Below are 15,690 nucleotides of genomic sequence, written 5' to 3'. Positions count from 1 at the left end.
TCCCACTTCGTATGTGAATGACCATCGAATGGTCATTCCCGATGAGATGTTAGGGAACGGGCATTCCCACTTAAGCGCGAATTAAAAAATACATAACTTTCAAATATGCTCAATCTCTCTTCGTTCTCTAACTGCACCCAAACGTGAGAATGGAAATGAGCATTCCATTCCCACATTAATTCCATTCCATTTCTTGTTTTATTCCATTCTCATTTCACTCGATTCCCGCGTACCAAACGATGCAATGCGGGTGATATCATCTGCTACACAAGGACTACTGTTGCCAATGGTAAGGTTAAAACCTGTCTCCCTATTGTTTAGAAAATTGATAATTTTTACCGTTTCATCTAATTGGGAGGGTAAGATTTTATTTTCCCCCCAGCTGTTTATATAAACAATGAAGGCAATGCTAAGTGTTTGTACCCCACTTTTTATTTCTTCATCATCATTACTAATACTTGCTGGTAGAGATGAGAAATGCATTTTGTGCTCTCCTTTTATGTTGAAGGAGCTAACCAATAAGCTCTGCAATTTTTCTTGCGGAGTACAGCCTCCATTTTCCCTTAACTTATACTGCTTGGTTATTCATTTGCAGGTTGGGCTTTTGCAGATTCTGTTCTGCATAGACTGGCACCTCTATGGATAGGAGCTAGAGGGTTGGAATTTACATGGGAATATATATTGCAAGGCCTTGAAGCAAATGCAAATCTGGTTTGATCTCCATTCTTCACATTGTACCATTGTAGAGACAGTTGCTGTTTTAATTTAGTTATCAACTACAAGTTATATGTCTGTAAAATAAGCTAGTAATGTTTATAAAATTGATAAGATCTTATTTTTCTGGTTTCAGGTGTTTAATTTATCTCTTGCTGCACTAGGATCCTTGATGTGGCTAAGGAAGAACAAGCCAAAGACTTTGATTCCGATTATTTACGCATGTGCTGGGATTCTTGCAACAATGCCGTCAATCGTTAGGTCCAGATCTCTCCCCATGTTTTTCCATAAACATTACCTGAACAAATAGCATCTTTGATTTTTTTCTTGATGATGTCAGCATTCTGGCCAGTCTTCTCTCGGTTTATAGGGTGACGAAAAATGCCTCGGCTTCTTTTATTGCTAAATCTTAAACATCTTCAAACACAGATGTCAAGCCTCCCCAATAGATTATACACTGTTGAATGCAGTTGGTGTTTCATGTGTGTATTCCCATGCTAACTAGTCTTGTCATTGTATTCATGACATAGAAGTTGTAATTCAAGGATTTGTTACGTGGGCTACAATTTGTCATTTTAGAGAAACATAATAGGGATTTCATCCTAGACTGAACTCAATATGTACGTAAGGTCAGCTCTCAACTTAAGCTTAGATCAATGACAATCGTTATTCCAATTCTGAAAATTCTCTACCTTGCGTCTTCTAATATTTGATGTCGCCCTGATTGATACTCAGGCACTCACTATCCTTTTTTACTCTGACTAGGTGGGATACACTTGCGCTGCACGTAGTCAAATACTTTGATTCTTTATTTTAGCTGAGATGCATTATTATGGGACACAACCTTCTTCACTATTATCAATAAATTAGGAAAACAAATCTCTTTCTTTGATCAGGATATCTATAACAACCATTTTAGATGAAAAGAATATCTGAGATAATTACAAGTCTATCATAATAATAAGGCTAAATATCAGATAAACCCTTAGCTTTGGATGATTATGAGAAAGCCCCCATAACTTTGGTGTGATTGTCATGTAACTATCCAAGACTTTCACAATATCAGAAAACCCCCTTAATTTTAGGGGCTATGGGAAAAACACTAAGAATTTACGAGGAAACGCTCTAATCAGCATTATTGCAATTTTCACATGGATGGGTAAAATTACGCATGAGGATATTTGGCCAATGAAAAATTAAGATTTCTACTTTTAGAGAGGTTTTGTGAAACAATATTAAAGCTTATTTTCTCATAATCCCTATTCTTGTAAGAGATTTTCTAGTTTTTTAAAAGTTATGGGGGTTATCTGATGTCTGTCCAAAAGTTTAGGGGAGTTTTCTTATATTCAGCCTGATGATGTATGATAATTGGTGTATGGATCAGTTTGCCTATGGGAAATTTGGAATGGAGTTGAGGTCCAAGTTACATACGATTTCCCAATTGTAGATGGACCTAATGGTAGTGCATTGTTTGAGTGATTATAATTAAGAGCCATAAGAAGATAAATAATGATAGTGTGTAGTGTGTTGTATGGGGAGCAAGATGATAATATTTCTCATGGGGTCATCAAATTAATCAAAGGAAAAATGCTATGAGCCCCTAAATTCAAAAACCAAATTCGTCTCCCCTCCAAAGATTAAGTCAACAAGCCCTTTACCCTCAAAATTAACTTTTTTATGTGTTTAACCCCCTCCAGCTCTGCAATATACCCTTGAGATACGATATTTTTCCTAAATCCCGATTTTAGCCCCGGTGGTTAGGCTAAATTGCACTTAAATGCCATATAGTTTCACCAACATTGCGCTTAAGTGACCCCTATTTTAAAACCAAACAAATAAATACCCCAAGGTACTTAAATATTGCAGATCAATACCCTGAAGTTAAAAAAATCCAAATGGTGTTATCATTTCTCTATGTATCGAAGAATATCATATAACACGGTACTAAAGTGTAACTTTACAAACTTTAGAGTATTAAAGTGAGGTTTTTACAAACTGATGGTATTTATATGCAATATTAGGTAAATAACAGGGCACCAACATGTAACATTAGGTAAACAAGAGGGCACCAACATGTAACATTAGGTAAACAAGAGGGCACCAAAGTGCAACATTTTGAAACTTTGGGGCATTTATCTATAATATTTAAATACTACGGGGCATTTATTTGCTCGGTTTTAAAATAGGGGTCACTTAAGTGCAGGGTTGGTGAAACTATAAGACATTTAAGTGCAATTTAGCTAGGTGGTTATCATAGATTTTGGAAATGCTGCCGAAAAATCTCTGCAGCTTCCTCCGTCATTATGGCTGGTATGTAATGTCGAAATGATGAGTAATTTGGAGGGGGGAAAGCCCCTATTTTCCTCTTTAAATCATGCATAAAATATATCATCTTAAACCTCATTGAAGCTTCTTATCTACTCTTTTCATAGCAATTTACTTTTCATAAATCCTCTTTATCTCTAACCTACTCCTTCAAAATGTCAGAATATTCCCTCTTTTTCATGGTTGCAACACAAGTAATGACAAGGGCGAGGACATATTCTTAGTAATTAATGTCGCTATCCAATTTATTAGCTTGAAGCATGAAGTGTCAAAGAGACTGAAACTCCCTTTCGAATATTTGTCCTTGAAGTTTAAGTCTGAAAGGCAAAATAGCTTGAGTTTTGCAGTTGAAAATGAGAACCGTAAAATATTAATGGGAAAAATGCTATGAGCCACCAAGACTAAGTCAAGTTATTATCAACTTCAAAACTCAAGATATTGTGCCTTTTAGATTTAAACTTTAGGGACAAATTTTCGAAGGGGGAGTTTCAGTCACTCTGACACTTCATTCTTCAAGCTAATAAACTGGGTAGAGCCATTAATTACTAAGAATATGCCATCACTCTCGTCATTGTTTGTGTTCTTAAGCATGCAAAGGAGGAAATATTCTGACATTTTAAAGGAGGGCTAGGTGAGGGAGTAAAGAGGATTTAGGAGGAGAAATAAATTGTCATGAAAGAGACTAGATAGGAAGCTTTCAATGAGGTTGAAAATAATATAATTTACATAAGATTTAAGGAGGGAAATAGGGGCTTTTACGCCTCCAAACTATCCATTATTTCGGCGTTAAATGCCACGAAGGAAGCTACAGAGATTTTTAGGTCACGCCTTATTTTATTTTTTGGTTTGTGTGATAACCATAGGGGGTAAAATAGGGATTTAGACAAACTACCGCATCTCAAGGGTATACGGCTGAACTGGAGAGGGTTAAACACATAAAAAAGTTGATTTTGGGGTAAAAGTCTTGTTGACTTAATCTTAAGGGGGAGGGACCGAATTTGCTTTTTGATTTGGGGGCTCATAGCATTTCCCCCAATGTTTTATCGTTTTAATGTTATCTAAAACCAAACTCTTTTTTGTTGTGGAAATATTAAATTTTAACCATTAAAAAATAGGGTGATTGATCAGGGATAGGATAACAATATTCAAAGTTACTAATTAGGATGACTCTATTAAATATATTACTCAGGATAATATTAGAGTGTATAATATGTAAAGGGTCAAGAGTAATATTGACCATGGAAAAATTTTACTCAATCTCAGACTTTTAAAGAGAATATGATTTCTATGGAGTATCCAATTGTGAAAGCATGATCTAGAGTAAGTAAATGTTCTTGTACCCTCATATGCTTAGCATATAGTAAAAACATAAATCGAATGTGAAAGCATGATCTGCAGTAACTAAGTGTTCTTGTACCCTCATAATTTTAGCATATATATCTGGATGGTAGGGTAACTATTATACTATTATAACCCCCCCCCCCCTCCCTCAAGTTTGGTCACTTATTATGAAACCTATTTTTTTCATTATCAAACCCCTTGATGTTAAAGAAACTGTTAAACCCCATTTATGTTTTACGTTTTTTCTCTCAAGTAGCCCTTAACAATTGATGGGGAACAAGCAACAATGCTACTCTTCTTCCTCAAAGTATTGATAGACCTCATCTCCCCTCTCCCAACCAACATCAAGTCTTGATAGAGTTGGGTTCACCTCATATTCATTTGCTCATGGAAATGATAGTGAAAGTTTAAAGCTTTGGCTTGCATCCAGCCTTAGCATCAATCGTGAAGAGATATAGTGAAGTTCTTGTAGCTGTTTTTTTAAAGATTTTGTCTGTTTTGTATAGGTTTCTTTGGGGGTCTGTTTTGTTGTGTTTACATGTTTGGATTTGTACTTACGTGGATGATTGGAAACTAGAAAGGCTTTTTTTTTTAAGCTTATAAGCTAATCTAGCTTTTGGTGGGGTATGGCTTTTTATGATAAAAAGTTTTATAGGCTAATCTGGATTTTGTCTCATTTTCATGTGCTTGGTCAAACCTAGCTTATTTAGATGAGCTTATAAGTTAATTTTTTCAAAAGTTGGGGAACCCCAACTTTTTTAAATAGGCTTAAAGCTAGCTTATATGGGATCTTACCAAACACGTAGACATGGAAGAGCTAGCTTATAAGGTTCTTTGACTGAAAAATAAGCTCCCCCAAACACCTATATTTCATATATTGATTATGAAAAAAAATCTGTCCTTATCTAAGAGAAAATAAAATTTGATCCTTGACAAAGAACAATCAGTTGAAGAACAAGGTAATGTTTTCACACCCTGTGATTTAATAATCTAGTCTTTTTTTGGTGAATTTCTCAATTTTCCTATCTATATTTTTTTATTGTAGAGAAATCTGAAATGAGAGAAAAATATGTTGAGAGGGAGAAGAAGAGGGTTGTTTTGGAATATAAATATATTTCAACAGTTTTTTAAACAGCTGGATAATGTAAAGATAATGTTCGGGGATTTCCTAATAAGTAAGTGACCAAACTTGAAGGGGGTTTCGTATTAATTACCCAAAGAGATAAATGTTGAGTTTATGTGATGGCTGCAGATTATATGTGATGAAGAACTAGCAGAAGAAAACAACAATACTGAGCTTGAGGTTAGACTGCAACTGTGCCAGGTCCATATCAGTTTTGTTTTTTTACAGACAAGACCTGCAGTTTTGAAAGTAAATTGTTGTGACCCAGTAATTTAACACTAAGCCCCTTTCACATAAAATAATTGAGACTAGGACCATATCAAGCATTAACCAAGGAGAAGTTTTTCTTGGATCTGCAACATGCTCGTTTATTTCTATACCTTAATAGTTACATGGACCTATTGCTTTTTTGCTATGTATACATAAACTGATTATGAACACTTGTACCTGAGAGCATTGTGTTGCCACATAATAATAGATAATATGCACAATAAGACAGACTTATGTCTATCTATTATAGTTCACATTTCGTCTGATGAAGTTGCCTTTTTCTGTAGCTCGATATGGTGTCGCCTGCATGGACTATGGAGGATATCTGACATAATCTGCTTTTTTATGTTTTGGTTTCTTATCCCGGTTTACTCAACCATGCCATGTTTTTAAAAGATTCCAGTCGTATAGTCGTCCCTAAATTGCTTCCTAATTCTATTTCCACATAAATTCTTTTGTTATTTATTAAAATATTTTGGTTCTGCAGTTACCTGAGAAGATCCATGGGGTGGCAATCCCCCAAGGTGGTGGGTTTCGAACTATTCTCTTCCTTGATTATGGCCTTTATCAGTTTGCAGCTCTTCTCTGCATGCCAGAGGCCATCTTCATGAAGGATGCAAACTACAGAGTTAATTAATTCAGGAACGAGAGATGTTGCCCAGTTCACGCTTCTTCAGGCTCATTCATTTGGTGATAATGTACTAATGCAGCCTGATTAGTGCATTAGACAATTTGCCACTTGCTACTCCCTGATTCTACTATAGCACTCTCACGGTTTTGGACAACCTATTAATGTAATTTTAGTAAAACGAAACTTTAGTCCAAGTATTTATATTAGATGGTTAGCAAATGGAACTCTTTAGAGAGTAGTTTTCTTTGTTTGATTTGGTCCAGGGTCGGAGAGCTTTGTGGTAGTGAAATAAATTGTCTATCAAAAAGGATTCACTAGGGTAGAGCACGTTGATGGTAATTTCTACATTTTTGGCTTTGTTGCTGACAACTATTTTTCTATGCCATTGGGAAGCAATGAGATTCTGCAGCTTAAATTGTGCTCATGTACGTACCACAACAAATTATGATCAATTGACTTGATTATTCATTTCACTTCATTCTGCAATGGGAGTCATCAAATAACTTCCAATTCTTTGTGAATGCGAATATGGGAATTAGTACGTGTAACCGTGTGTTATCATATCCTTGAGGTTCTCTCGGTTACCCTCCGTCCTTGGCTTCAGAGAATTATTGCTGTAATGCAAAGGGGGTGCTGATGTTAATTAGTAGCAGCAGAGTTATCCAAATTCTCACTGTAAAACTCGTTTAGTTTCTCTCTTCTAAATATCGCACATAAAACTTTGTTTATGTAGAACATTTGTAATCAGATAACAGATCTATGAACAACACTTTCTTTACTTTTATCCCCTCCTCCATATCTCTGGTCCCTAGCATCGATTGTTCAATAAATTCTAAGAGAAACGGAGGATAAACACCATCATACGTTTTTGGGTGTAGAACTATTTCACCCGAGGTCCTCTTTTTAAATCTCCACAATCGCACAAAAAAGTTAAATACGTCATTGCTGATCATCCTCAAACAAATTTTAAGTTTCAGCCAATTTCTTCACTTAATATTACAATTCCATAAAAATCCAAAACATTTTCTGAACCAAAACACTTCGGAGCGCATCTACTCAGCTTCCTCCAAAGTAGCTTCTATCCTTAGCAGCACAAATCCAACGGCAACACCAACAAGAACAAGCCCATTCATAACCGCAGCAATCTGAAATATCTCAGCAGCAGCATTGCAAGTTGAAGACAGAGCACCTCCTTTGCTCCCCCTCTTCCCCTTGAGATTATTCACAACCGTAGCAAAAGACTGCTCAGTGCATTTACTCACTCCGAGTGAAGCAACACTGTTATGGGCCTTTAGCCCACCAAACGAGTTGAGCCCATTAACGTACACGACCCCAGCTGGCTTCCCCCTCATAGAGGAGCTCAGGGCTGTCGCTGAGAGTGCTGCTGTAGAAATTGTTGCCATCTCTGCAAGAAAAACGAAACAATATCAAAGAATGTGATGAGTTTGGGAATAAAAACTTTCACTTATTATTACCTTCGAGTGCCGCTATATGCTGAGGTTATAGAAGAGGAGAGAGGCGAGAGAATAAAAAGGGCGTTGTGTTTTTGTACGGGGGAGGCGAGGGGAGAGTTTGGATAAGGTGAGGGGAGGATGGTTGGCTGTTATTGGGGTTATTATCTATCTTTTTTGGAATAGAGGATTCTATCTTTTAATATCGACCGAGAAAATTGGTAGCGCGAGTGTTTTTGGCTTTTAAAGAGGAAAAAAAAGAAGTTTGCAAGTTGTTCGGTTAAGAAGTTGACGAAGTAATGACCGTCGTTGTTACACACGTTAAGTTATGACTAGTGTTTCATCAAAAAAAAAAAAAGAAAAGAAAAAAAAATGGAGTTTTCTGATATTGATCTTGTTTATTTTAAAATAGATCTACGAAAGGTGAACATGTTCTTTTTTTTTTCCTTTTTCCAGTTACACGAACAGGTTAATGTTACTGTTTTCTGTTATATATTCCCTAGATCATGTTTATTTCTAAAACAAGTCGTGGAGGTGGTGGCCAGATCAGAAGTAATAGGAACGTAACACGAATAACAACCATGTAAAAATCTCAAGTTATTTTTTAATTCTGGAGATCTTTTTTATTTTAGATGAATGAGATTTTGGAATATTAGATTTAACATTGTTTTAGAATGTTTATAAAAAAAAATTTATTTTAATGATCATGTTTGTTTCATTATGTTTTTGTTTTACATATTTGGTAGGTTTTGGAGTTTGTCACGCCCCCTAAATGCACAACGTATTTTGATATGCATGACAATGGCAACATGAGCACAAAGCACATGTTAAGCATGCGGTGCACTTCCATAATACAATAAATTTTATTTTAAAAGAAACTTTATTGATAAATAGAGAAGTCTCGGAGCAAAACTACATTATAGCAAGTTCACTCTAATGAGTTAAAAAAACTCTTATTACATATGCATAGTAGCAAGACACGTATAACTTTAACTTTCAGCATCAAACACCCTAAAAGATCATTCTCATGTTCTAAAGCTCTGAGATACATATAGAGCTATCTAGTTTTCATCTGAAAAAGATTAAAAAACAATGGGGGGAGTCTACACTCAGTGAGCAGAAAACTTATCATTAGCGGATCAGAAAAGTTTAAGAATTTATCAATACTAGAATTCAAATAAGCTATCGTCAAAAAAAGACAATTAAGAAACACATATTATTTCGAATAAGAGGAATTTCAAGGAATAGATGTGATATTTCATAAAAGAATATTCACAAATTATGAAACAATGCGAATGAACACTAAATACTTTTAAAACCATAATTATCCATCTAAATCCATACATGCAAAACTTCCTCAGTTATCACACTAAGACTACGAAAATTATAGACTAGTAACATGAGAATGCACATCAAATCATTATAAGTCAATCCGGGGACAGAATTTACCTAACGCTATCATAGGTTGCCCGAGGGCCACTTCACTTTTGACAAAAAGGCCACTTTATCACTGGTCGGTACATTCAATATCATATGGTAGGATTAAACAAATCACTTCACTCCATAGCGGACTTCTGAGGATTTTTAACAATTAAAACACTTTTTTTATCAAAGTATCACTCATAATTTTCACTAGTATGAAAAGCATTATAAATGCTTAAACACTTTTACAAACTCTTTGCATGTCAATTTCATGAAAGTAGAATATTCATGAATCTAAACGAACAGATAATTTATTTTTTGTCAAATAGAACTATTTAATAAATGCATTTAAACAGTAAATTTGAAATGATATATTTTCAATAATCTCATATACTAAAATAATATTTAAGATAAATAGCTATCACAATTAAAATTTGTTAACAATTACTAATAATGAACATAATAACATGTCTGATCCACAATTTTTCTACACAAAAATAAATTATCATTTAAATAATATATAATAGAAAATAACTAATGAGAAGAAATCTACTCACTTCAAGAGATTTGATAACAATTTGGAGAACCGTACTCCAAGAACCTACTCCTCGGTCAAACCTATAATCATGCAATATGCATAAAAACTAAAGATTCCATACTCAAACTATTTTGGATATAAAATTAATATTTCTAGTTTCTAGGGGGTTTTCTAAAATTTATTTCTATCCTTTATAAATAGAATTTGGGCGTAACAACAACTTTTCTAGTTTAATGGGTCAAAATGAAAATCTTTCCATTAATAAGGTTTTGTACAAAATCACCTTTTCAAAGATTCAATACTCAAAGCTAATTTCTGTATTTCTAGGGGTCTAGCAATAATTTTTCTTTTCTTCTTCCTCTTATCTCTTTCATTTTGTTTACACTACAACCCAATTGGATTTGTTGGGTTCGACAACCATAATGACCACTACCGGTGAAACCCATGACCATGGATGGTCAGAGTTCATTGGATGTCGCCATAGATGACACCGGTGGCCGGAAAAATATATTTATTTTAACTATAACTAAGGATAATTAAGAAAACAAAATGAATAAAACACTAACCTTATGAAGCACACACCTCGTTCATTCCTATATCTCTGACCTCCAGACCCTTTTTTTGGCAAGGGATTCTGCCATCTTATATAGGATTTCTAATGACTCTTGAGATTTGTAACTGCTTTCACATTACCTCCAAACAACATGTGTTCCTAATTAAATAAACTAAAAGGCCCACTAGTGATCCTGATACATAATTTAAGTTGGAAGACCTTTGATTTTCCTCTTTTTTATTAATTGAGAAAAGAAATGGCTCTCTACATCCTCTCCACCTTAAATAAAGTTTCGTCCTCGAAACGTTACATACCTTAGTTCTCAAAAAGTTGAGTATACTTCTATCGTATCTTATCTTTTAGCTCCAATGTTGCTTCTCTTGCAGAGTGATTCTTCCATTGAACCTTCTCATATCGAATAACACGTGTCCTAAGCACGTATTCTTACGATCTACAATACATTCCGGGTGCTCCTCTATGTTAAGTCTTCCTTTAGCTCAATGGGTTCTAGTTCTATAACTTGATTTGGATCTCGAATAAATTTCCTCAGCATAGATATATAAAACACATTGTGGACTCCAGCCAATAAAGGCGGTAAAGCAAGCCTATAAGAGACTTCACCAACACGCTGGAGAATTTCAAACGGTCCCACAAATCTTGGACTCAGCTTTTCTCAGATTCCAAATCTTTTCACACCTCTTCTAGGGGACACCTTTAAAAATACATGATCACCTTCTTGAAGTTCTAAGTCTCTCTTCCTCCGATCAGCATAACTCGAAAAGACCTACAAATGTTTATAAAATTTGCAGCTTTCTTGGCATGACGGGTTACTATCGGAGATTTGTAGAAAGATTTTCTCGTATTGCTTCACCTTTGACCCGTTTGACTCAAAAGGGAATCAAATTTGTTTGGTCTGAATGATGTGAAATGAGTTTGCAAGAGTTAAAGAACATATTAGTATCTGCACCAATTCTCACTATACCAATTGCAGGAGAAGATTTTACTTTGTATAACGATGCCTCTCATAAAGGTTTGGGATGTGTGCTCATACAAAATGAAAAAGTGGTAGTTTATGGTTCTCGACAATTGAAACCTTATGAGCAAAATTATCCAACACATGATTTAGAGTTAGCAGCTGTTATTTTTGCCTTAAAATTTGGAGATATTATCTTTATGGAGTGCATTGTGAAATTTATACCAATCACAATAGTTTAAAATTTTACTCAAAAAGAGTTGAACATGAGGCAACTTTGTGCATTTGGGATATGCTCTCTTACTAAGTAAATATTGTCTATAGCTTGTTGCACTAACTCAGGTCTAAGAAGTTTTCTTTCTCCAATATCGTCCTAATGTATATGTGAATGACATTTCCTTCCGCATAGAGCCTCATATGGTGCCATCTTAATGTTTGACTAATAACTATTGTTATATGCAAATTTTGTAAATGGTAAATGCTCCCCCATGATCCTTTCAAATCAAGGATACAACATCTTAACATGTCCTCGAGAGTTTGAATTGTTCTCTCTGATTGACCATCTATTTGTGGATGATAAGCTGAGCTAAAACAGACTTTACTCTTAAGAACTTTGTGCACACCTTTCCAATACTCAGATACGAATCTAGGATCTCTATCAGATACTATCTCCACTGGAACACCATGAAGCCTAACTACTTCAGTAATGTACAACTTCGCAAGCTTTTCCAATGAGAACTTCATATTGATTGACAATAAGTGAACTGACTTAGTCAGACCTATGGCCCATATAGCGTTGTTATCACTTGCAGATATTGGTAACCCTTATGATAAAATCTATTGAAATTTTCTCCCACTTCCACATTGGTATGTCGAGATTTTGAGTTAATCCGGCTGGTCGCTGATGCTCTGCTTTTACTGGCTGACATATTTCACACTTTGAAACATATTTGCTAATATCTCTCTTCGTATTATTCCACCAATAAATCTCCTTCAAATATTTGTACATTTTGATTCTACCAGGATGCATTGTATATCCAAAACGATGAGCCTCCTTCAAATTCTTCTTCTTCAATTCTGGATTATTTGGAACATAGAGTCGATTTTTGAACCTAAGGGATCTGTCACCGTGTATTACAAAATCTAGTTGTTTACCATCTTCCACTCTTTTTCGGATGGCATTCAAATCCAAGTCATCTTTTTTGGGTAATCTTAATCTCATCAACCAGAGCAGGCTGTACATGGATGTTATTCAATTTGGTTGATGGTTGTTGACATCGGTTCTCAATTCTCAACCGATCCAAATCTTCTAATATATGCCTTTGTCGAGTAATGAGACAAGCTATATTACTCTTTCGATTAAAGGCGTCAGCAACTACATTTGCTTTCCCTAGGTGATAATTAATACTAACTGTTAGGTCTCATGTTTTGAGCCTACATCTTCTAATCTTGTTTTGATGATTACAAACAATTTCTAATATTGTTTGTCTAGTGTTTATGTTTCTTATTAGGTATTCTAGACAAATAATACATTGGAGGATGTATGGACTAGAGCTTTCACGATCATATCCATTGGAAGATGGAAGGAAATAGTGGAATGAAGCCTATGCACACTAGTCAAAATCCAAGTTCAAGCTTCATCCATGTTTACCAAAACGAGCATATTGAAGATATATCAAGCTTTGGTATATTAGTTATTTTGTAGTGTATATTGTGTGAATATATTTCAAGCTCAATATATATATATATACACACACACACAATTTTGATTTTATTACAAAATGAGTTTATTTGAGAAAACAATACAATGATGGTTTATTAATCTTGTTTACATTATAATCATGTTTTATAATGTTTATAAAAACAATTCATAAAGTTTTCACATGTCAAACTTCATTTTTAAGGTTCATCAAAAACATGTACTATGTATATTTTTTATAAACGTTGAGTTTTCACAAATATGAGGATTTTTTTTGTAAAATTCCTTTTCAAACATGTTTGTCAAAATGTTTATGAACTGTTTTCAAAGTTTCGCATTTTTTGGAATTTATTTACTATTTTTAACAAAAACTTAAAACTCAATTTTAAAATCGATTCATGCTGATAACCTGTTATCAGTCGACTGGTAAGTCGACTGATGATATCAGTCGACTGATGTGTCGAGTGATAAAAGTGCCTGCAATCATCAAAAGTCTCTGTTTTATTTTGGTCGACTGACCAGTCGACTGATGATCCATCAGTCGACTAATAAATATCGTCAGTCAACTGATGAGCTAGAAAATGCCTCTAACGGCCAGCTCATCAGTCGACTGATGAAACCTGTCAGTCGACTGATAAGCCTTCCAACGGCTAGTTTTGTGCAGTTTCTAGATTTTCGGTTTTTGAGCTGTTTTGTCTTTTTCTCTGGGTTTTGGCTGATGTCTTGAGTGCCTATAAATACCCCAGTATATTCAACTCTTATGGTAATCAAGAAAATTGTTTTAATCAAGTTTTGAAAGAGTTTAGTTTGTGTTTAAGCATTGTTTTAAGTTTGTTTCAAAAGAGGAGTTTTTCACAATGAGGAAGCTTTTGATTTCAACTGAGGAATTCATCTTTTAAGTTTGTTTCAAAAGAGGAGTTTTTCACAATGAGGAAGCTTTTGATTTCAACTGAGGAATTCATCCTCATCATCTATCTATAGCTTCTTGTGTTTATAGAGAAGATTTCTAACTCTTTTATCTAGCTTATTTATTTTTTAATTTTTATATTCATATCTTAGCTAGTTTTATTTGAGTTAGTATTTTATTGTTCTCATTTATCACTCACACCACAATTAAGCTTTTAATATTATTCATACAATATATTGTTGGGTTATGGTGAGTGACTTAGTGAGAGTGAGCTTCATAGTGTTCTTATTCATTGTTAGAGAACAAATCTTGTATTTGAGCCTTATTGTGAGAGTTCACCTTGTAATACACATTTATACCAAGAGGAGTGTGTGGTGAGGACGTAGTCGATACCAAGAGGAGTGGCGTCGGTAGTAAAGCCTAGAGAGAGGTAGTAAAGTCGTGCACTTGAGGGAGACGATACGTGAGGACCAACACTTGAGGTTGTAGTTTGTGTATGTACATTGTGAGAGATTTGTAGAGTTTTCGGTGAGCTAGAAAACCGAGTGTGTAGAGAAGTTCCGCCTTCCAAACCGGGTGTGTCGATAGTGGAGTTCTCCCCGGGAGTGGGGAGAGGAGACGTAGGACGGAAGGTCCGAACTCCGTGATCATATTATTATGTTTAGATTGCTTTTTGTGTCTACTATTATTTATATTGTTTCTTATTTATTTTATCTTGTGTTTATATTCTTGCTCATATTGCATTGTATATCTGTCTTGCAAGAATATTTTGTTAATAAGTTTTAATTAACATTAATATCTAATAAGATTAGCAATAACCCTATTCACTCCCCTCTAGGGTACTTTCACTAACATCATAATCTTTAAGGCTCACTCTTTTGAACTTGTTGTAAGGCGATAAACGATTGTAATGAGTTTCTAAATAATAAAATCAACTTTCACCGCAAACAAGAGATGCTCTAATAGCTTCGCTCCAAATATAGGTTCCAAACATAGAATTAGATGGAATCTCAACAACAAGCACTTCAAAATGCAACCTAGCATTCAACAAGATAAATCTACAGTAAAGGAAGCCGCATTCAATAGTATACCTCTGGCAACTAAGTAGATAAATAAGGACAAGTTTTAACCTAGGTAAGATGACTCAAGCTACGTTCAACAATACACCTCTAGCTATTACCTGAAGTACTTCGAACCCTGTTACAAGCCAAAAGCAGGATCAAACTTAAGGAGGTACTGTATATAGTTAAAATATTCTCTCTCTTGGACCAATGCTCAGTCCGAGTCTATGAAATGAACATCCATGGGCTAAACACTTCAGATGAGCTCAAGCATTATGATATGGTAGGCTACAACAAAGTTCTTTTGGATCACATGCGAACATGACTGCATCTGAGTCAAAGAGGACATGAGTCCGAGTCAATCCTCAAGTTAGACTCAGGGCTGAGTCAAAGGCATCCTCAAGCCAGACTTCGAGTCCAAGTCGAAAGGCATCTTCAAGTAGGCCGAGTTAGTAAATGAATTCAAGTTGGATTCTGAGTCAATTCTAAACTTATCAGAAAAGTTTACCCAAGCCATATCAAAGCTTGCCCAAGTCATAATGACTCTTAACACCAAGTCAGAGTGAAGCTTCAAGTGAAGTTCACCTAAAACAAAGTTCGCCTAAATAGTCTTTGTGGGACACATAGCGAAGTTCACCAAGGTCAAAGCCACAGTGAAGCTTACTAAAGAAGTAGCGGAGTT

At 35.0% G+C, this 15,690-nt stretch overlaps 2 protein-coding genes across 2 annotated transcripts in view; one reads left to right on the top strand and one right to left on the bottom strand.

Annotated features, from left to right (window-relative positions):
• The window catches only part of LOC109848197 (transmembrane protein 147), a 26,617-nt gene extending 19,761 nt beyond the window's left edge, over nt 1-6,856 (top strand). Inside the window, exons 5-7 of the mRNA XM_020417582.1 lie at nt 596-711; nt 851-975; nt 6,261-6,856. Of these exons, the coding sequence (XP_020273171.1) occupies nt 596-711; nt 851-975; nt 6,261-6,384 (365 nt within the window). The 3' untranslated portion in view covers nt 6,385-6,856. The remainder of the gene's footprint in view (nt 1-595; nt 712-850; nt 976-6,260) is intronic.
• Nucleotides 7,321-8,032, bottom strand: LOC109848198. Its single transcript, XM_020417583.1, has 2 exons — nt 7,880-8,032; nt 7,321-7,809 (listed from the first exon to the last, which is right to left on the bottom strand). Exon 2 carries the CDS (start codon nt 7,805-7,807, stop codon nt 7,457-7,459), a length of 351 nt encoding a protein of 116 aa, XP_020273172.1. The 5' UTR covers nt 7,808-7,809; nt 7,880-8,032; the 3' UTR covers nt 7,321-7,456.

The sequence above is a fragment of the Asparagus officinalis genome, chromosome 7, assembly GCF_001876935.1.
Source record: "Asparagus officinalis chromosome 7, Aspof.V1, whole genome shotgun sequence".
In the NCBI taxonomy this organism is placed as follows: domain Eukaryota; kingdom Viridiplantae; phylum Streptophyta; class Magnoliopsida; order Asparagales; family Asparagaceae; genus Asparagus; species Asparagus officinalis.
This window is presented reverse-complemented; position numbering and strand designations above follow the sequence as displayed.

What these genes read in the sequence shown, in the direction of transcription:
- LOC109848198 (XM_020417583.1), bottom strand. Translation starts at nt 7,807, where the DNA reads ATGGCAACAATTTCTACAGCAGCACTCTCAGCGACAGCCCTGAGCTCC.